This window comes from Mobula hypostoma, chromosome 20 (genome assembly GCF_963921235.1).
Source record: "Mobula hypostoma chromosome 20, sMobHyp1.1, whole genome shotgun sequence".
NCBI classification, from domain to species: Eukaryota; Metazoa; Chordata; class Chondrichthyes; order Myliobatiformes; family Myliobatidae; genus Mobula; species Mobula hypostoma.
In genome coordinates this window covers 21,653,645-21,676,346 of record NC_086116.1, presented here as the reverse complement: position 1 = coordinate 21,676,346, position 22,702 = coordinate 21,653,645, and the positions used below count along the sequence as shown (strand labels likewise).

Sequence of the window (22,702 nt, the reverse complement as noted above, 5' to 3'; positions counted from 1 at the left end):
CTTCAAGAAGGGAGAGTGGCAGAAGAACAGAAACTATGGGCCAGTTAGTCTAACTTCAATGTATGGGAAGATGTTTGAGTTGATTAATAAGGATGGTGTCTCAGGGTACTTGGAGGCACATGATTAAATAGGCCGTAGTCAGTATGGTTTCCTCAAGGGAAAATCTTGCCTGAAAAATCTGTTGGAATTCTTTGAAGAAATAACAACCAGGATAGACAAAGAATAATCATTTGATATCGTGTACTTGGATTCTCAGAAAGCCATTGCCAAGGTGCCACACATGAGGCTGCTTAACGAGTTATGAGCCCATGGTATTACAGGAAAGATTCTAGTATGGATAAAGCAGTGGCTGATTGGCAAGAGGCAAAGAGTGGGAATAAAGGAAGCCTTTTCTGGTTGGCTACTGGTGACCAGTGGGTTCCACAGGTGTCTGTGGTGGGACTGATTCCTTTTACATTACATGTCAAAGACTTGGATGATGGCATTAATGGCTTTGCTGCAAAGTTTGCAGATGATATGAAGATGGGTGGAGGGGCAGGTAGCTTTGAGGAAGTAGATAGGCTACAGAAGGATTTAGACAGATTAGGAGAATAGGAAAAGGAATGACAGATGGGATACAGTGTTGGAAAGTGTATGGTCATGCACTTTGGTGGCAGAAATGAAAGTTTGACTATTTTCTAAATGGAGAGAAAATACAAAAAAATTGAGGTGCAAAGGGATTTGGGTGTCTTCGTGCAGGATTTCCCAAAGGTTAATTTGCAGGTTGAGTCTGTGGTTTGGAAGGCAAATATGATGTTGGCATTCCTTTCAAGAGGACTAGAATATAAAAGCAAGAATGTATTATTGAGACCTTATAAAGTACTGGTGAGGGCTCACTTAAGAGTATTGTGAACAGTTTTGGGCCTGTATCTTAGAAAGGACGTGTTGAAACTGAAGCGGGTTCAAAGAAGGTTCATTGAATGGCTTGCATTATGAAGATCGTTTGATGGCTCTGGGCCTGAATTCACTAGAATTTAGAAGAATGAGAGGCATCCTTATTGAATCCTATTGAATGGAGAAAGGGCTTGATAGCATGGATGTGGAGAGGATACTTCCTATGGTGGGAGAGTCTAAGGCCAGAGGACACAGCTTCAGAATAGAGGGACATCTTTTTAGAACAGAGATGAGGAGGAGCCCATTTTAATGAAACAGTCTAATGTGCATGTTGGAGCCTGAAAGTGGTGAATCTGTGGAATTCTTTGCCACAGGCAGCCATGGAGGTCAAATCTTTATGTATATTTAAGGCAGGGGTTGGTAGATTCTTGATTGGTCAGGGCATGAAGGGGTACAGGGAGGGGACAGGAGATTGGGGCTGTGAGGAAAATTGGATCAGCCACTATGAAATAGCAGAGCAGACTCAATGGGCTAAATGACCGAATTCTGCTCCTATATCTTATGAGGCATCTACTGTGTGTTCCAGAAAGGGTGTTCTGACTGAAGTCTGCCACCTGCTGTGACTTGATAACATCATTAGTGTTTTGGCAAGGTTGCCATGGAATGTAGTTTTCTGCATTGGGATCTTACTAGCCTTGAGTGAAAACACCTGTAACTTTTCTCTGAGTCCAAAGGTTGTCATTTAACTATAGACAAGCATGTAAACCCATTGGTTCACTTCTCAGACCTGACCGTATTGATGCAAGTGCCATCCTTATCTATGTAACAAAATCTCATGGTCCTCTCCAGTTTATGAATGCCCAACTTATGTAAAGCCCATACATGCAAACAAGTGTTTAGGATGGACTTGCCAGCAGCTTGTGGTGGCCCCAGGCATGTTCTGCCAGGTGGGGACTTGGTTTGCAACCTCATTTCTGACTGGCGAATTGTTCGGGCTGTGATCTGTTCACAGGGACTGATCATTGCTGTAACGTGTGGAGGACCAGTATCTTAAAAAATGTTGAAGTGGTTGCTGTAAAGTATGAAGAGAAGAACCAAAAGGCCAAGATACAAAGGGTCAGGCTTCATGTCCAATTTGTGAGTTTTCAAAAAGTGCAAGTGATATCATAAGCGCAGAGCATCCATTATTGAAGATAGCCATTCTTAAAGTAAACAACAGAATCTGGTACAACAATATGTCTGGTTATACCACATAGTACACTCAGATTTATCTGTACTGCACTTCCATGACAAAGTGGAGAAAAGCTCGGGGCAAAAACTTTTCCAGAGTTTTCCTGATGAACAATTTTGGCAAAACAAAAGAAGCTGGGTGCTTTGCTATCGGGGGGGGGGGGGGGCTTCTGCCTATCTGTTGAAGTTAAGTAGTTAACTGTTAGTGTCCTGGAGAACATTCATTGTTTGGCTTTGTACCCTGGGGGAGCAATAGTTGCAAGGAATAATGCGAAGAAAAAGGTTTGGTTAAGTAAAAATGCATTTGTTGACAAAAGCCACCCTAATAAGTATTTATTGTAGGTGTGCAATCTTTCATTTAGTTTCAATTTTCTTCAACTTCCACTTGTTACAAATTCAGAGTTGACAATCAAAGAGTCAACGCACAATGATTTGTGTAGAATAATTTTATGTTGCTTTTGTGATTCAGTTGCAGAGAACAGAATATAAGCCCATTCTCATGAAATCTCATATTGTTATCATTAAAGTATTTTACACAATATTTTGTGAAGTCTTAAATTTTAAAAGTTACAAAGAGTAATTGACAATAAAAAGGTGCACTACTATTTGATTACGGTAGACAGTTATTGTAGAAGATGATCTTCTCCTCAATAAACTCTTTAATACTTGTCACATTTTCTTCTAATTTGGACAAATAATCTGAGTTTTCTTTCAGTTTTCTATTTCTGTCCTTCATCTGCTCTTCCAGTTCTGTAAATGCAGAAAAAAATTAAAATTTGTAATTTATTATCTGCAGTCCTTGCAGTCAGAATACTGGTCAACATTCTTTCCCTCTTCATCAGCAGCTGACCACACTATATTCAGATTGTAGCTGTATAAATTTCAAACTGTACCAAAAGTTCATTACATAAATAAAACCTGTACTTCAATTTTGGATGTTTTGACAAACAAAGTTCAACTTTTATGGAAAGTTAATGATGTTTAGTAAACTCATGACTGAAGTTTCAATTGTCTCTATATGACACAATTCCATTATGCTTCAGATAATGGCCTTATCATTTCAGACAACTTGAAGAATCATAGAGTACAGTTTAAACTTCTAGCAATAAAGATCGATCAAAGGAATACTATCTCCTGTATTCAGCCAGAGGTTCTTGGATACTATGGCTAAAGGACCATTCAGGTCTCAGGGTTGGGAGGAAGTCATTGTGAATTAGGAGGGGACCCAGGGGGAGGTGATAGGCAAGTGAGAAGAGGGAAGAGGCTAGAGGCTAGAGTGGGGAATGGAAGGAGGGGGCATTTGTTTACTGCAGCGGTCCCCAACCACCGGGCTGCGGACTGGTACCGGGCCGCAGAGCATGCTCTACCGAACTGCGAGGAAACAATATGATTTGGCAATAGGAGTCAGCTGCACCTTTCCTCATTCCCTGTCACGCTCACTGTTGAGCCATTACGCATGCGATGTCATTACCCGCGCGTCATCCATTTCAGCGCAGGAAGAAGATCAACTCCTCGAGCTTGCAAATGATGACGGGCTGAAAAGTATGTTTGACATAACGTCTTTGCCGGCATTATGGATCAAAGTCAAGGCTAAATATCCTGAGATAGCCATGAAAGCACTGAAAACGTTGCTTCCATTTCCAACGTATCTCTGCAATGAATGCAACGAAAACTAAATTGCGGAATAGACTGGACATTAGGAACCCCCTTTGAGTATCGCTGTCTCCCATCGCCCATCAATAGGACTGTCTTGTTGCAGGGAAACAAGCCCAGGGCTCCCACTGATTCAGTGATATTGGTGTGTTGCAATGATTTTATATGTTCATACAGGGAAAATATGTGCTGCGTGTTTAATATCCAAACGATACTTAAAATGTTATGATGCTATTGACTTATATAACTATATAACAATTACAGCACGGAAACAGGCCAGCTCTGCCCTTCTAGTCCATGCTGAACGCTACTCTCACCTAGTCCCACTGACCTGCACTCAGCCCATAACCCTCCATTCCTTTCCTGTCCGTATACCTATCCAATTTTTTCTTTAAATGATAATATCGAACCTGCCTCTACCACTCCTACAGGAAGTTCGTTCAACATTTACTTCAAGCTCCCCTGTCCTCCGCTGATAATTGACTTATCACTATATTCATGCGAGGAAAATATGTGCTGTGTGTTTAATATTAAATTCGTTAGATAAACCCTTTTATAAACGAAATTGAGTGTATTAGCTAATTATCATCTATATTCCGGTCGTGATTAACACCCCACCCCCCGAACAGAATCGCCAAAAACGATTTGTAGGAAAAAATTGTACACGCATGCGCAAGTTACGCATGCACAGTGGTGCCCGCACAAGGCTTCATGGTCATTGTAGTCTTTTCGGGGAAAACCCAGCGTATTTGACTGCTACTCTTGTCTGTTGACAACCCTACCCGACCCCCGCCCCCGGTCGGCCGGTCCGCAAGAATATTGTCAATATGAAACCGGTCCGCAGTGCGAAGAAGGTTGGGGACCCCTGGTTTACCGGATGGAGAGATCAATATTCATGCCATCAGGTTGGAGGCTACCCAGATGTAATATAAGGTAACACACATCAAAGTTGCTGGTGAACGCAGCAGGCCAGGCAGCATCTATAGGAAGAGGCGCAGTCGACGTTTCAGGCCGAGACCCTTCGTCAGGACTAACTGAAGGAAGAGTGAGTAAGGGATTTGAATTTCCAGCATCTGCAGAATTCCTGTTGTTTGTAATATAAGGTGTTGCTCCTCCATTCTGAGGATGGCCTGATCTTGGCACAAGAGGAGCTCATGGACTGACATGTCAGAACGGGAATGGAAATTAAAATGATTGGCCACTGGGAAGTTCCACTTGTGGCAGATGGAGCGGAGGTGCTTAATGAATCGGTCCCCCAATTTACGGAAGGTGTCACCAAGGTAGAATAGGTCATATTGGGAGCATTGGACACAATAGACAACCCCAGTAGACTTACAGGTAAAGTGTTGCCTCCTCTGGAAGGACTGTTCGGGGCCCCGAATGGAGGTGAGGGAGGAGGTAAGTGGGCTGGTGTAGCACCTTGGCCAGTTGCAGGGATTAGAGCCAGGAGAGAGATTAGTGAGAAGGGACGAATTGGCAAGGGAATCATGAACAGAGCAATCCCTGTGGAAAGCAGAGAGAGAGAGGGGGAGGTTAGTGGTAGGATCCCTTTGGATAAGGCGAAGTTTCCGAGAATGATGTGTTGGATGCGGAGGTTTATGGAACGGTAGGTAAGAACAAGAGGAACTCCATCACTGTTAAGGCGGCAGGAAGATGGGGTGAGTGCATATGTTTGGGAAATAAGGAGATGTGGGTGAGGGCAGCATCACTGGTGGAGGAAGGGAAACTCCATTCTGGAAAGGAAATCCGCATTCTGGGAACTGAGATGGAGGAACTGAGAAAAGGGAATAGCATTCTTGTTGGAGACTGGGTGGGAAGTAGCATAGCCAAGGTAACCGTGGGACTTGGTAAGTTTATAAAAGGCGTCAGTCGACAGTTTGTCTACAGAGATGGAGACAGAAATCCTGAGAAAGTGGAGGGAGGTGTCAGAAATAGACAGAGTGAATTTAAGGGCAGGGTGGAACTTGGAGGCAAAGGTGATAAAATTGATGAGCTCTTTATGGCTGCATGAAGCAGCACCAATACAGTTGTCAATGTAGCATAGGAGAAGTTGGGGAGCATTACCGGGGAAGGCTCGGAACATGGACTGTTCTACATATCCAACAAAAAGGCAGACATAGCTGGGGCCCTTGCAGGTTCCCATGGCGAACTCTGGAGTCTGGAGAAAGTGGGAGGAGCCGAAGGAAAAATTGTTGAGGGTTGGGACCAGCTCTGCTAAACAGAGGAGGGTGATGGTGGAGGGGAACTGGGTAATTCTTTTATGGAGAAAGAAGCGGAGAGCTTTAAGGTCTTCTTAGTGGGGGATAGACATGTATAGGGACTGGACAGCGATGGTGAAAATGAGGCGGTCAAGGTCAGGGAATTGAAAGTTAATGAGGAGATCGAGAGCATGAGAACTGTTGCGGATGTAGGTGGGAAGGAACTGAACCAAGTGGGATAGACTGGAGTTGAGTTATAAGGACATGAGTTCAGGAGCAGGCAGAGACAATGGGCTTACCCGGACAGCAGATTTGTGGATTTTGGGTAGGAGGTAGAAGGGAGCAGTGCGGAGTAAGGGAACTATAACTTTGGTAGCAGTGGATGGGAGTTCTCCAGAGTTGATGATGTCAGTGCTGGAAATGGAAACTGTTTTCTGATGGTCCAGAGTGGGATTTGTTGTTACATTCACTAATATTCATGAGGCATGTGAAAACTTCTCCAATATTGAGACCACAGCCTCAGGACTTAAGGAATTTATCTCTCTGGGCCACTTCTGTCACTACTGCTTCTTTCCTGACAACTTTTAAGTTCCCCAATTTTCTGGAACTCTTTTCGGGTTTCTTCTGCTAAAGTGCATAATGTTTGCAAAGTCAACACGCATTGTCGTTTTTGGTTGTAGTAGTAGGTTTGTCTGAAAGTACTCATTTTAGAAATCATACCAACATTATGTGATACCTTAACAAAATACGTTGTGCATTTCCCCACTTGTCTTGTTTAAGGTTTGATTAATAGCTGAATAAAATGCCAATATGATGTAAAGAGGCAAGACTCCAAGCAAATTGTCAAACACATTTAACATTCTATTGAATTAACAATATCCCCCTACCTGTAATCCTCCTCAGTTTGCTTTCCAGGTCTTTTGCCAGTTCACTTGCCTCTCGCAGTAATTCTTCTGCTTTTTGTTTTCCGTCCTTTGGAATCTCTTGTATGTTCAGATTGGTTAATTTTGCATATGCCTCATTCAGTGTTTCAAATTCCTGCAATGAACAAAATATGAAAATGCCTTTTAAAACAGCAAATAATTTCCAAAACTTATTTAAAAGAACAATTGTTAGGAAAAATAATTAGGAAGGAATACATCATTAGGAGTTTGAGGAGGTTTGATATCTCACCAAAGACTCTTACAAATTTCTATTGACAGCCAGTGGAGAGCTTTTTGACTGGTTGCATCATAGCCTGGTATGAAGACTGCAATACACAGGATTGCAAGCAGCTGTAGAGAGCTTTAGCCAGCTCCATCACAGGTACAACCCCCCTTTATCAAGACATCTTCAAGAGGTGATGCTTCATGAAGGCAGCGTCGATGACTAAGGACTCTCACCATGCAGGATATACCTTTCTCTTGTTACTACCATCAGGGAGGAGATAATGAAATCTGAAGAATCACAGTCAATGATTCAGAAACATCTCCTTTCCTTCTACCATCAGATTTTGAACAGTCCATGAAGCCAGGTCATTATCCCTTATTTTGCACTTGTTAGTTACTTTGCAATTTATGGTAATTTATGGTACTGCTGCTGTAAAGCAACAAATTTCACCTCATTTAAGTCAGTGATAATAAATTTGATTCTGTTCCCAAACCAAACAGCACAATTTCCTTCTGTGATGTTCTGCTTTTCTTCCTTAATCCATCAGTTTGCTAGGTGAGAAGTGAAAACAAAGTATGATAATGAGCTCCTGCACCTGACTTCTAGATCTTTCCTTCTCTAACCACGTTAATAAAGCTACTTTGATTACTCGCTACTTCCCAGGAAATATCAGAAGCAGGAAGCAGTTTTACCCTTTGAGCCAAAGTAGAAATTGGCCTTCATCAAGGTCAAGTCAACTTTTATCTTGTCACCATTTTCCTGCACTGTCCCTTTATTTCTTGATTCCTATAGTATCCAGAAATATTTAAATTTTTGTTTTGAATGACCAGTGTGACTATAAAGAAGTCAAAAAATTCACCAGTTTCTGAGTGAATGAACTTTTCAGCTCAGCTCTTATTCTGTGACGGAGACTCTGGTTCTACATTCCTCAGCTGGGAGAAGTATCCTTCATGAATCCAGCCTGTCAAATGCCACAGGAACTTTGTAAGCTTCAATGAGATCTCCTAACATATTTCTCAGCAGCTGCCGCTGCTACTGTGCGATTGAGAATCTCCGGAGGGGAAGGCCCCAAATCCTCGGCTTTGCCTATTGCCTGTTGCTGGGGCCGGGGTCAAAGCGCTCGGCACAGATGGTGCTCAGTACTCAGTGTCAGAGGCTCGAATTTTCAGACGGACTCAGAGTTGGCTGTAGTCCGGGTGCTTCCAGGATGCTGCATGGGCAAGTTTGCGGCGCTGGAAGCTCATAGCAGGGAGAGTTTCTCCCTTCAACCATCTGCGTGAGATGATGGGACTTTCGAGAGACTTTAAGACTTTTTTTTACGTGCCCATGGTCTGTTCTTCATCAAATTACGGTATTGCTTTGCACTGTTGTAACTATATGTTATAATTATGTGGTTTTTGTCAGTTTTTTTAGTCTTGGTTTGTCTTATGTTTCTGTGTTATCATTCTGGAGGAACAAATTGTATCATTTCTTAATGCATGCATTACTAAATGACAATAAAAGAGGACTGCGTGTCCTCATAATCTAATCTAATCTAATCATTGTGTTTTGAGTTTGATCTCTTTGAACATTAACCCTGCCTAACTTCTTACCATTTAGAAACAATATTCTCACCATTTAAAAATATGCAACATTTCCTGTTTTGAGCATCAAAATGAAAGTTTTCAAATTTTTCCACATTATTTTCCATCTGCCTTGTTCTTGTCCACTCACTCAGCTTGTCTGTACCTCCAAGAAGCATTTTCATAACTTTCTCCAGACTCAACACTAAATATGACATCTGGTCAAGCCATTGATGTAAATTGTGAAAATCTGAATCAGCATCAGAATCAGGTTTATTGTCACCACCATGTGACGTGAGATTTGTTAACTTAGCAGCAGCAGGTCAATGCAATATATAATCTAGCAGAGAGTGGGAGAAAAAAAATAATAAATAAAATAAAACAATAATAAATAAGTAAATAAATTATGTATAATGAATAGATCATTAAAAATTTGCAAAAACAGAAATACTGTATATTAAAAAAGTGAGGTAGTGTCTAAAGCTTCAAAGTCCATTTAGGAATCGGATGGCAGAGGGGAAGAAGCTGTTTCTGAATTGCTGAGTGTGTGCCTTCAGGCTTGTGTATCTCCTACCTCATGGTAACAGTGAGAAAATGCATGCTCTGGGTGCTGGAGGTCTTTAATAATGGATGCTGCCTTTCTGAGACACCACTCCCTAAAGATCTCCTGGGTACTTTGTTGGCTAGTGCCCAAGATGGAGCTGACTAGATTTACAATCTGGTGCCCAAATACTGATCCTTAGGGGTAATCCTCTAATTAGAGCCCACCAGCTGGGATCAATCATCTAACTTACAGTATGGAAACAAGTAATTCAGCCAAACAAGTCCACACTGGAACCTGTAAACCTCCTCACTCCTTACCTCACCTATTCAATATTCTTCAATTCCTTTCCAACTAATTTGTTTATGCCTTTTAATTCATTAATACTGGGCGACTGAGTTACTTCCTGGGGATTAAAAGGTTTAATAAATAGCAGAGGTAATAGAACTTCAGAAAAATAAGATGAAAGCACGTACTTGTTCAGCCTCGTCAGCATACGCCTTGGCTTCATTTGCCTTTTCCATTGCCTTTTTAGCTGCTATCAGGTTGTTTTCGGTCTTGTTTCCCAGTCCTTCAATTTCATTTTGGAACTTAGTTATATTGTTCATGAGATTCATGAGATCATCAGAAATTGATCTGATTTTGTCATTAACCTATAAGTAGTGAAAATATGAAAGACAAAACATATTAATTTCACAAGAAATGTAGCTGTCTTTTGCTAACTAGCATAAGATGTGGTAATGGAGAAGGTGCTGAGAAAATCCTCGCCTCATACAAAATAAAAATTGGATAGAGAATTTAGAGTGGAAACTAAAGAGATTTGACATGCTGACAGAGGATATGACTAATACTGGCACATAGTCTAACATGAAATTATGAAGTACTTTGAAAATATAAAAAGTTAGTTTAAAAAATTGCAGAAATGCATAGAACTGAAAAAGCAGGATGAAGGAAGGGCAAATACTAAATTTGTGTTTTGCCTCTGTTTACAAAGAGCAGTATGGTAATGGAAGAGCTTTGAGTAGCATGACTAGAAATAAAGAGTACTAATGAAAGGAAATTGATCCTAGTGGCATACTGTACGTTGTACCACTTTCACTCCAAGAACAATTTGAGGAGGCTGTGGCCATAATCTTCCAAACACCTTTGCACGCCAAAGGATGCGATGGCTATTGGTGAAATATTTATGTCCAAGAAGGCCCATCACTTAAGAACTGATGTTTACATTAAAAAATAATCTGAGGGAAGGGATTAGTAGAATTAATACATAACAATGTTCTAAATGCAATAAAAAATTGTTACATTGCACTTACAATTAGCAAACCAGTAGGATTTCCTTGAAATCTATACAGAGTGTTTATAAACAGTGTGAAAAATATTGACCTAGAGATTGTGAGGTGATTTTTTGACAGCCTTTAATCCTTACCCATGCTTACAAAGATATACAGTCATCTATATATCGCCAGAAAGTGCATCCATCAAAGATGGTGCCATTGTGTGGCTATGAATCCCAAGTATAAAATTAACTCCTTAAATAGTAAAATATAGTTGGAAGCTATGACCTATGTTTGATTTTGAGAAACTTGTGTAATGCCCTGGGAAAGGTTTCACTGCTCAGGTAATGGTTGTTCTGTAGCAGCAGTGTTTGGGTTATGACTAGAGATAACAGGGGCTTTGGAATGTGTGCTGTCCAATGAGGGAAGTGTTTTTTCTTGTTGTGTGCCTGAGTGCGGGTTGTTGAAGGTCTTTTGTTCAGCGGATGATGGAGAGAGAAGGTGCCAGAACGGAGAGGTCGTAGACTGCAGGATGGAGTGGACTTGGAATGGGCCCGGGAGTCGACACCGCACGGGGGAAATCGATGAAGGGCTAACAGACGGGAAACTATGAGCACCAACATGCGCATTAGACTGTTTCATTAAAATGGGCCTTTTTCTTTTTGTTTCTTTGCTAACTCTCTGGTCAAAATAAGAATTATAAAGCTAAATCGTTTAATTGCATATGGTGTACTGTTTTTTATTTTATAGTACTGATTTGTAACAGGGGAACACATCACGCAGCATCTGCACAAACAAGAGGTTTTGCACCTCAGATTTCACACGTTTAGTGGGGCCAGCGACGGTCTTCCCTAGACTAAAGCCTCTGGCTGAACCTCAGGGTTACGCTTGGAAAATATACATGTAAAGTATCATTGTTGGGATTCAACATTGATCAAGATGTCATTTGGATCTTTGGGAATGCCAGAGTTCTCTGTAAAGCAAATGGTTCTGTGACATCTCTGTCATCTCTTGATTTGATAAGAGAAGGAAAATCTATTCTATAGTTTAATATTATACATTAAACTATTACCGTCAATACATACTAAACATTTCGTGAAACATAAATAAAGAAAATAATCTTTTTGTGAATATCTGGTTTTAAATATTGGAAATAAAAATTTATTCAGGATGAGCATCCTTCCAATTCAATCCAGTTTCAGGAACAGCTTCTTGCCAGATTTCTGAATGAACAATGAACCCATGAACACTACTTCAGTATTTTTTCTCTCTTTTTGAACAAAAATTAATTTATACGCTTACTGTAATTTATAGTTTTTAAATTATTTATTACAATGTACTGTAGCCGCAAGCAACATGTTTTATGACATATACCAGTGATATTAAACCCAATTCTGATTCTGAATTTACCTGTGAAATTTTTGTCTTTGCATTATTTAGATCCCTTGTGATTATCTTCACTGTTTCTGTAACTTCTTGTTGTAGTTCTTTTATTTTGTCCAGTTCTTTCTGCAGTTCTTTTGGGTTTGGAATCTCTCGAGCTCTTTTCCTACGAATACACACACACACACATAAAATTTACTATCTGTGTACAAGAAAAGATCAAAATGGAATCAGAGAGTATAGAAACAGGCCCTCCAGTCCACCAAGTTTGTGCCAAACCTCTGCCCATCCATTTAAACTAATCCTGCAATTTTCTACTTTTTATTCTTTCCATGCTCTCAGTAACTCTCCCCCTCCCCCATGTTCCACCTACCCACTAGGGTAAATCAGAGTGGATAATTTACCTCTCAGCCTGCATGGTTTGGGGACGTGGGAGGAAGTCCACATATCACAGGGAGAACATGTAAACTCTGTGGTATTTGTGCTGCTCTCCAGTGTTCACTCGGTGGAAGATAAACAGCATTGCATTTGACTGAGGCTTGCTCTTGCCGACAGATTCATGGATTCAGAATAGGGCTATATTACCCTGTGTAATGTGTTCCTTGTGCTGTGTATCCCTTTTGGTACTGTGCTTTGCACCTTGGCCCTGAGGAACACTGTTTTGTTTGGGTGTATTTATGGGTATTCATGTAGAGTTGAACTATATGAATGGGACCCAAGGTCAAGAATGAACCCAGTTCTCTGCCCTGTGAGACTGTAGCTCACAGTAACACTGCTGGCCAGAACAATACAGCAAGGCCTTTTAAATGCGGTCAGATTCATGACTAACTGCTAATAGAATTTTAACAATGAGCTTCAGTTAGATGGTGTGTCGATTGTATCTCACTGACCATTTGGGTATCAGTCTTTAGGAATTGCTGTCATTTATTTAATACATCGGATGTGTGGCTGTCAACTTGTGAAGGCAGGCTGTGTAGAGCCAGGTATGGGGAATTTAATATTGGATCTGAGGAATTATAGATACATACATCCCTCTTGGAAGTAGTGATCATAATATGATTAAGTTCAGTTTCAAATTTGAAAAGGAGAAGCTCGTATCAGGTGTATCGATATTTCAGTGGAACAGGGGAAATTACAGTGGTATGAGAGAGGAACTGGCCCAAGTCGATTGGAAAAATAAACTAAATGGAGGGACGGCAGAGCAGAATTGGATGAAATTCCTGCAAGAAATAAGGAAAATGCAGGAAAAATATATTCCAAGAAAAAAGAAAATCATGAATAAAAAATGGCACAAATGTGGCTAACGAGGGAGGTTAAGGCAAAAATAAAAGCAAAAGAAATGGCGTACAAGGAAGCAAAAATTAGTGGGAAAAATGAGGACTGGAAGACATAAAAACTTACAGAAGGAAACTAAGAAAGTCATTAGGAAAGAAAAGGTGAATTATGAAAGGAAGTTGGCGATTAACATAAAAAAAATACTAAGAGTTTTTTTAATATATGAAGAGTAAAAGAGTGACAAGGGTAGATATGGGACCGATTGAAAATGATGCTGGAGAAATTATAATGGATAGCAAAGAGATGGCGGAGGAACTGAATGAGTATTTTGCATCAGTCTTCACAGTGGAAGACATGAGCAATATACCTGATAGCCAGAGGTATCAAGGAATAGAATTAGGTACAGTCAAGATTACTAGAGAGAAAGTGCTTGAGAAGCTAAGTGGACTAAGAATAGATAAGTCTCTTGGTCTGGATGAGGTGCACCCAAGGGTTCTGAAGGAGGTGGCTTTGGAGATTGTGGAAGCATTGGAAATGATCTTCCGGGAATCAATAGACTCTGGCATGGTTCCGGAGGACTGGAAGATCGAAAATGTAGTTCCGTTATTTAAGAAAGGAAGGAGGCAGCAAAAAGAAAATTACAGACCTATTAGTCTGACATCGGTAGTTGGAAAGATATTGGAGCAATCCTCAAGGACGAGGTTATGAAATACCTCGAGATGCATGACAAGATAGGCCGAAACCAGCATGGTTTCATGAAGGGAAGATCCTGCCTTACCAACCTATTGGAACTTTTTGAGGTAATCTCGAATAAGATTGACAAGGGAGAGGCTGTGGATGTTGTGTATTTGGATTTTCAAAAGGCCTTCGATAAGGTGCCGCATATGAGGCTGCTTAATAAGATGAGAGCCCATGGAATTATAGGAAAGATATTGAAGTGGGTGGAGCATTGGCTGATAGGCAGAAAGCAAAGAGTGGGAATAAATTCTGATTGGTTGCCGGTTACTAGTGGTGTTCCGTTGGGGCCGCTTCTTTTTACGGTGATTTGGATTATGGATTAAATGGTTTTGTGGCCAAGTTTGTGGATGACACCAAGATAGGTGGAGGAGCAGGAAATGTTGAAGAAACGGAAAGGTTGCAGAGAGTCTTAGTCAGTTTAGGAGAGTGGGCAAAGAAATGGCAGATGAGATACAACGTTGACAAATGTACGGTTGTACATTTTGGAAGAAGAAATAATCGGGCAGATTATTATTTAGATGGGGAGAAAATTCAAAAATCAGAAGTGCAAAGGGACTTGGGGGTCCTCATGCAGGATACCCTAAAGGTTAACCACCAAGTTGGATTGGCGGTAAGGAAAGTGAATGCTATGTTGGCATTCATTTCAAGAGGAATAGTGTATAAGAGTAAGGAGGTGTTGATGAGGCTCTATGGGGCATTAGTGAGACCTCATTTGGAATACTGTGTGCAGTTTTGGGCGCCCTATCTTAGAAAGGATGTACTGATGTTGGAGAGAGTTCAGAGAAGATTTACGAGGATGATTCCTGGAATGCAGGGGCTAACATATGAGGAGCGTTTGTCGGCTCTTGGACTGTATTCATTAGAGTATAGAAGAATGAGAGGGGATCTCATAGAAACATTTCGAATGTTAAAATGGTTGGACAGAGTAGATGTGGAAAGGTTGTTTCCCTTGGTGGGTGAGTCCAGGACAAGAGGCCATAGTCTTAGAATTAGAGGGTACCCAGTTAAAATAGAGATGAGGAGAAAATTTTTTAGCCAGAGGGTCGTGGATTTGTGGAATTTGTTGCCACATACAGCTGTGGAGGCCCGATCATTGAGGGTGTTTAAGGAGGAGATTGACAGGTATCTAATTAGTCAGGGTATCAAGGGATATGGGGAAAAAGCCGGAAATTGGAACTAGATGGGTGAATAGTTTAGCTCATGGGGGAGCTGCGGAGCAGACTTGATGGGCCGAATGGCCTACTTCTGCTCCTTTGTCTTGTGATCTTGTGATATAAAGGCTGCTAAAAATTATTGTATGTTCCAGCTTTTTCAGAGGTTATTTGAGCAATAAAGATGATTATAAATAAACCTCAGTTGTGAATTTCCTTTTCTACAGTGAGGGTCTCTGTTATTTACTAAGCACAGTGTCACAAATACCATTGCGTTTTGTCAATATCTATAGCCTTCTTCATTCTCTTTCTCACACGTCTGAATTTCACCTTGTACAAAATGCAGCTTGTCATTGACTCTCCTTTCCAGTTCAGTTTTTCTCACAGTTAGAAAATTCTTCTTGGTTCATTGCACCGCACTTCTCCCATCCCTTTCGGCACTATACCGTAACTAGGGTTTTGCTCTTGTTTCTGATTCTAATGACTAATTCTACCCTCATGCCAGATTGCACTGTGGCACAACTACACCCCTGCCACACAGCAGCAGACCCAGGATTCAATCCTGACCTCGGGTGATGTCTGAGTGGAGTTTGCATATTCTCCCCGTGATTACATGGGTTTCCTCTGGGGGTGTTCCTCCCCACATTCCCAAAGACATGCAGTTGTGTAAGTGAGTGGTAAAATCTCAGGGTGGGTGGGGGGAGGGTTGATATGCAAATGGGGAGAATGAAAAATGGGATTAATGTAGGATTATGTAAATTTCCGATTTACATTCAACACAGACTTGCTAGGGTTTGGGTTCTATTTTAGGGATCTTGCTTCCCTTTTCTCTTTCTAAATTGCATAAACAAATGGTTAACCCAATAGTAAAATATACTTTACGAATATGGTTTCAATTTCGAAGATTTTTTGGGTTGAATTAATTTATTCTAGCAAGTCCTATTATATCTAATTTGTTTTTTCAACCCTCTATCATAAATCAAGCCTATTTGGCTTGGAAAACTAAAGGTATATTAAGATTTTGTGATCTATTTTTGGATAATTGTTTCATGTCTTTTGAACAATTATCTAAGAAATATAATTTGCCTAGATCCCATTTCTTTAGGTATCTACAGATTAGAAAATTTTAAAATACTGTTCTTCCTACCTTCCCGAATTTATATTCATTGGATATTTTGGAAAAAAATTTAGGTTTAAATCCTTTTCAGAAAGGTGTAATAGCAAACATTTATAATATAATTATGAAAATATGTCCAGATGTATCTAATAAAGTTAAGATCGATTGGGAAAGGGAAATTAAGATTACTTTACCTATTGAAAAATGGGAAAAAATTCTTCAATTAGTTAATTCATTCTCTATACGTGCTAAACATGCATTGATACAGTTTAAATTAGTGCATGAGGTTCATATGTCTAAGGATAAATTAGCTCGTTATTACTCTCATATAAATCCTATATGTGATAGATATCGCTCCGAGATAGCTTCTTTAACTAATGTGTTTTGGTCATGTCCTCTTTCAAAAAAATACTGGAAAGATATCTTTGATATTATTTCAACAGTTTTGAGTATTGATTTACAACCCCACCCTATTACTGCAGTTTTTGGTTTACCAATGATAGCACAACAGCCCATGTCTTTTTTTTCTGTAGTTTAGTTGGTCTATCTTGTTAGATTAGTTCTTTTTGGGGGGGGTATGTATTTTTTTCTCTTTTCATGTTAATTTGTCTATATATAATATTTGTATCCTGTAAGATTGGGAGGTTTAATATCCATGTATTAACTGGGTTTATATTTATATTTGATAATTACAGCAATGTAATCCCAATAACTTTGTATGATTACTATGTTATGTTAATCTTTTTCATTACCATACTAATAAAAAGATTGAAAAAGAAAGAAAAGACTTGCTAGGGTGAAGGGTTTGTTTCCCTAGTGTACAGTATCTCTACATGACTCTCCAGACACACCATCCAAGGCAGAATGTATTGCTTTCCTATCTTCTCTTTTTGGAGCTCCCTCATTCTTTCCTTTAAATGGGCAAGTAGTGTTGAGGAAGCAGGGTGGCTGCAGAAGCACTTGGATAGATTGGGAAGACAGGCAAAGTGGCAGATGGAATATACTGTAGGGAAGTGTATAGTCGTGTGCTTTGGCAGAAGGAACTAAAGTGTAGACTATTTTCTAAATGGGGAGAAAATTCAAAAATCCGAGGTGCAAAATGACTTTGGAGTCCTTGTGTTAAAGGTTAATTTGCAGGTTGAGTATGGTGTAAGGAAGGCAAATGCAATGTTAGATTTCATTTCAAGAGGACTCGAATATAAGATCAAGGATGAAATGCTGAGGTTTTATAAGATATTGGTCAGACTGCACTTGGAGTATCGTGAATAGTTTTAGGCCCTCCATTTAATAAAAGATGTGTTGGCATAGGGGAGGGTCCAGAGGAAGCTCGCGGGAATGATTCTGGGAATGAAAGGGTTAATGTCTGAGGAGCATTTGATGGTTCTGGGCCGGTAGAAGAATGAGAATGGATCTAGATAGGGCCTAGATGGAGTGGATCTGGAGATGATGTTTCCCATAGTGGAGGAGCATAGTTCCAGATGGCTCAATATCAGAATAGAGAGACGTCCATTTAGAACAGAGATGAGGCGGAATTTCTCCATGGATCTACCCTTCTAAGTCAGTTAAGTATCTTTTTCAATGTTCAATGAGATCTCCTCTTATTCTTCTGAACTCTAGGTTATATAGGAGTGAGTACTCAGTTTTTCCTCATACAACAAGCCTGCCATACCTGGAAGTGGTTTTGAATATTTGCTGTACTTCCTTGTGAGTAAGTGTACACAATATCCAAGTGCAGGCTCACCAAGACCCTTTACAATTGCAGGCAGATGTCTTTGCATTGTAAATCATCACCTAATAAAAGCCAATGTACCATTTGCTTTCCTAATTGCATCTGGCTGATAGCTTACAATGACTTGAGTTCAAGGCACCAAGGCACCTTTGAACATCAACATTTACCAAATATTGTCACCAAATAAAAACACTCTTCTCTTGTACATCAAAGTGAATGATCTCACATTTTTTTCCACATCAGATTTTGTTTGATTCATTCAAACCCACTCACTTGACCTTGTCTCCATCTCCTTGAAGCCTCTTCAATCTCTTTCACACTCACAATCCCATCTAGTGTTATTTTTATTGGAAGAAAACTTGGAAATATGACTTCCAGTCTGCTCAGCAAAACAACTGATTAGATCGTGAACAGCAGGGGACCAGTACTGTCAACTGCCAAAAGCTCTTCTCACTCTTTGCTTTCTGTTGTTAACCAATTCTCAACGAATACTCTTAAATCCAAAGACCATAGCCTTCTTGAACAACTCTTCTGTGGACTTCTGAAAATCTAAACGCACATGTTCGACCTTATTTGCTCCATGGGTTTCATCCCCAAAGACCTCTAACAGATTAGTCAAACACAAATTCCCTTTCATAAATCCAAGCTGACTTCTCAATCTTATTATTCTTTTCAGATGATCTATTATGATATCATTAATAATAGGTTCCAGGATTTTTCCTACTACATGTTTTATTATGTTGGGGATAGTTTGTAGTAATGGAATATTTTAGTAAGAACTTCAGATGCAGTATAATGTCAGCACAGCAACTGAATAATCAGTGGACTCCAGTTAATTTGTCCATTGGTTAATCACGATAGCTGCTTATTTTGAATAACTCTTAAAGAAGAAAAACTAATTGAGAAAATAACCGACATTCCCTCATTTATTTGGGACACTATGCTGCTTAATTGGGGTAGGAGAGTGTTGTCAAACTGTTTCTAACTAGCGTCAGTCGTGTGGACTTGTTGGCCCTTAGTCACTACACTGTGCTTCGAGTGAAGTTTTTAAATAGTGTCAGTTGTTTGTGTTCAAAAAGCAGTGATTTTCGTCGCTGATAGTTGGCAAGAAATAAGCAGTAAGATATTTCACAACTGTTTTGCTCACTGCACTCTCAAATATTCAGGCCTGTAGGTGCCAGAAATGGCTGGGAGTGAAAATGAAATTATTTCACTCCTTCAACAGTTAAGAACTACAATGAATTTGAAGGTATCGATAACCATATTGAATATTACAATGGAAATGAAGGTTTTGAGGAAGCAATCATCGATAGCAATGTATGAAGGCAGTTTATTATCTACATTGGAGTCTGCCTGATTTTGTTCATTTACAGTCAATCAAAAGAACAGGACAGCGATTCCCCCGATGATAACTGTAACAGTTATATAGTACTGTAGTGGTATTGATAGTGCTCTAATTTGTTCAATATTTCATTTAAATACATAATTTCTTACTCAGTTAAATAATAGTTAGTCTTTTTTGTACCCTTTCAACTATTTCCATGAAATTCCAGCTAATTGGGGCAGCCATAATTGGGCCAAAGTGGACTAGTCTTGATGTGTCACAATTAACTGGAATCCATTGTATTTAACCATTCTATTATGTAATAAAAACACTTGAAAGTAGAAGTAAGAATAGGCTCTGTAGTCCCTCAAGGATGTTCTACCATTCAAACTGATCATGTCTGATCTGTGCCAGAGATCAGCTCCTCTTCTGTACCTGTTCTACAAAAGCTCTCAATTCCTAAATGTTTACTTTATTTTTAAACTGCAACACCCTATCAATAAAGGCTAATATGTCACTTGCTTTATTAGTTGTTAGCAGCACTCTATGCAAGCCTCTTGTTTGCTGAGAACAATTGGATCCTTCTTACAACACGCTGGAGGAACTCAGCGGGCCGGGCAGCATCCGTGGAGATGATCAGTCAACGTTTCGGGCCGGAACCCTGATGAAGGGTTCCGGCCCGAAACGTTGACTGATCATTTCCACGGATGCTGCCTGACCTGCTGAGTTCCTCCAGCGTGTTGTGAGTGGTGCTTTGACCCCAGCATCTGCAGATTATTTTGTGTTTACAATTGGATCCTTCCGTACTCCATTTGCATTCTTTCTCCATTTAGGTGATAGTCTACTTTTTACCAAAGCATATCACCTCACATTTCCAACATCAGATATCATTTGGCAAGTTTTTGCCTATTTATTCAACCTGTCTAGATGTTCTTTTATGATATCCTTAACTTAACTCAACTTCACTTACCCCATCATTGAAATGTTCCCACAACCAATGGACTGACTTTCAAGGACCCTTCATTTCAAGTTCTCGATTATTATTGCTTATTTGTATATTATTAATATTTCTTTCATTTTGTGTTTGCACAGTTTGTTGTCTTCTGCACTCTGGTTGAACTCCCAAGTTGGGTGGTCTTTCATTGAGTCTATTATGGTTATTATTCTACAGACTTGCCCACAAGAAAATAATATCAGGGTTGCATATATGTACTTTGATAATAAATTTACTTTGAACTTTGATAGATTGTAGGGTTCAAATATCCTCATTGCAGCATGCTCCCCTACCTATTTTTATGTAACCTGCAAACTAGAAAACCTGCTCCCATCGAAAAATTATTAGTATGGATAATAAGTAGTTCAGGGTCAAGAATTTATTATTTATATTCTGTCTTCACAGTGATATGTTCTCTTAAATCCATGTTAATAACTTCCCCTTACACTCTGAGCTCTTATCTTGTTTCCTCACTCATCTGATGTTTTACTAACAACCTTTTATATGGCACCTTGTTGAATTGAGAAGGCAACATACTCAGCTTTCATTGCACGCTTCAGAAGTAACTTTGCTTCTTGAGAGCGGTTATTTAGCCTTTCCACTTCTTTATCAACATCTTTAATCTCAGAAAGAATGTCCTGAATTTGCTTTGTTTTGTTCTTCACTTCTTCAGGAGTAATGGGTAACTTGATGGAAAGGACATGGTTCACAATTGTTTCAAGGTCCTCAGGAGAAACACCATCAGCTTCAGTTTGAGGAAAAAGCATAAAAATTGTGTTACCTTTATGAAAGAACAAATAGCATATTTCACAAACAATCTGGGGCAGAATAAAGATCTTTGTGGAGTAAATTCATCCTGTCATTGCTTTTACTAAATCAATAGTTTGGCAGAAATTGGGTTGGTGAGATTAGCTCAAAGTCTTTAGCAATGTAGACATACATTTAATTTAATTTCATTATTTCAGTACAATGAATTAAACGTAAGTAATTACAAGGCAGCCTGTCTAAAAACAAGCAATTTGCAATTTTCCAAACAAGGTATTTGCACTACTGGGAGCAGAGCTTAAAAGCTTCCAAACTTCTCTCAAAGTAGTAAAACAAGGAAGAGTAGAGTACCATTTCACCACAAAGTCATATCTTTTCACAATAAGATATAATACCCAAGAGAATGTTTTTTTTGCTCTCGGCCCTGTCCAAATAAAACTTATAAAACTCCAGCACAACAGCATCATCTAGTCAGTCAAAACCAGTTGCCTTTTATAGGATGACATTTCAATGCTCCAGAATCATAATTTTGTTTATTAATCAGAAATCCTTTGACTTTACTCTTCTTTGTCCTTTAAATTCAGCTTGTTTATTCTCATCAACTCTAACCCTTCAATTTTCGCACTACACATCAAAGTTGCTGGTGAACGCAGCAGGCCAGGCAGCATCTCTAGGAAGAGGTACAGTCGACGTTTCAGGCCGAGACCCTTTGTCAGGACTAACTGAAGGAAGAGTGAGTAAGGGATTTGAAAGTTGGAGGGGGAGGGGGAGATCCAAAATGATAGGAGAAGACAGGAGGGGGAGGGATGGAGCCAAGAGCTGGACTGCTGATTGGCAAAAGGGGATACGAGAGGATCATGGGACAGGAGGTCCGGGAAGAAAGACAAGGGGGGGGACCCAGAGGAAGGGCAAGAGGTATATTCAGAGGGACAGAGGGAGAAAAAGGAGAGTGAGAGAAAGAATGTGTGCATAAAAATAACAGATGGGGTACGAGGGAGAGGGGGGCCTAGCGGAAGTTAGAGAAGTCGATGTTCATGCCATCAGGTTGGAGGCTACCCAGACGGAATATAAGGTGTTGTACCTTCAACCTGAGTGTGGCTTCATCTTTACAGTAGAGGAGGCCGTGGATAGACATGTCAGAATGGGAATGGGATGGGAATGGATCTCCCCCTCCCCCTCCAACTTTCAAATCCCTTACTCACTCTTCCTTCAGTTAGTCCTGACGAAGGGTCTCGGCCTGAAACGTCGACTGCACCTCTTCCTACAGATGCTGCCTGGCCTGCTGCGTTCATCAGCAACTTTGATGTGTGTTGCTTGAATTTCCAGCATCTGCAGAATTCCTGTAATTTTTGCACTATCTCTCTTTCCTTAATTGCTTGACTGTTTTCTGCAAAAAGTACTTAATGGAGGCAAGTTGTCTTGTGATACCAAAAGAGTCTTATCTAATCCATTTGGAAGGAGACCCAGTTGGGAAAAGGAGTAAGTACCTGTGAGAAACTCTTTCACTTTTCTGATGATGTCTTTAGTTTCTTGCTTTTCCCTTTCAAGTTCGTCCTTGGTTTTGCCTAACTTGTCTAATAGCTCGGTTGCCTTCTCCTTAGTTTCCTGTGTTCTGTTTCTGATAGAATCAATCTAGAAGGAAGAGAAAAGGAAAAGTACATTACTAGTACACAAAATCAATAGTGTTTTCTGAGTTATTTGACAGAACTAATTGGATTAAATCGATTTCTTGAACTGCTGGTAATT

The 22,702-nt window shown here is 39.9% G+C and overlaps 1 protein-coding gene across 1 annotated transcript in view; it reads right to left on the bottom strand.

Annotated features, from left to right (window-relative positions):
* Nucleotides 1-2,713: 2,713 nt before the first annotated feature.
* Nucleotides 2,714-22,702, bottom strand: part of LOC134359599 (laminin subunit beta-4-like) — a 163,439-nt gene continuing 143,450 nt past the window's right edge. The window contains exons 29-34 of the mRNA XM_063073095.1: nucleotides 22,444-22,588; nucleotides 20,729-20,936; nucleotides 11,891-12,029; nucleotides 9,683-9,859; nucleotides 6,842-6,992; nucleotides 2,714-2,853 (exon numbers count right to left, since the gene is read on the bottom strand). Coding sequence (XP_062929165.1) covers nucleotides 2,714-2,853; nucleotides 6,842-6,992; nucleotides 9,683-9,859; nucleotides 11,891-12,029; nucleotides 20,729-20,936; nucleotides 22,444-22,588 — 960 coding nt within the window. The remainder of the gene's footprint in view (nucleotides 2,854-6,841; nucleotides 6,993-9,682; nucleotides 9,860-11,890; nucleotides 12,030-20,728; nucleotides 20,937-22,443; nucleotides 22,589-22,702) is intronic.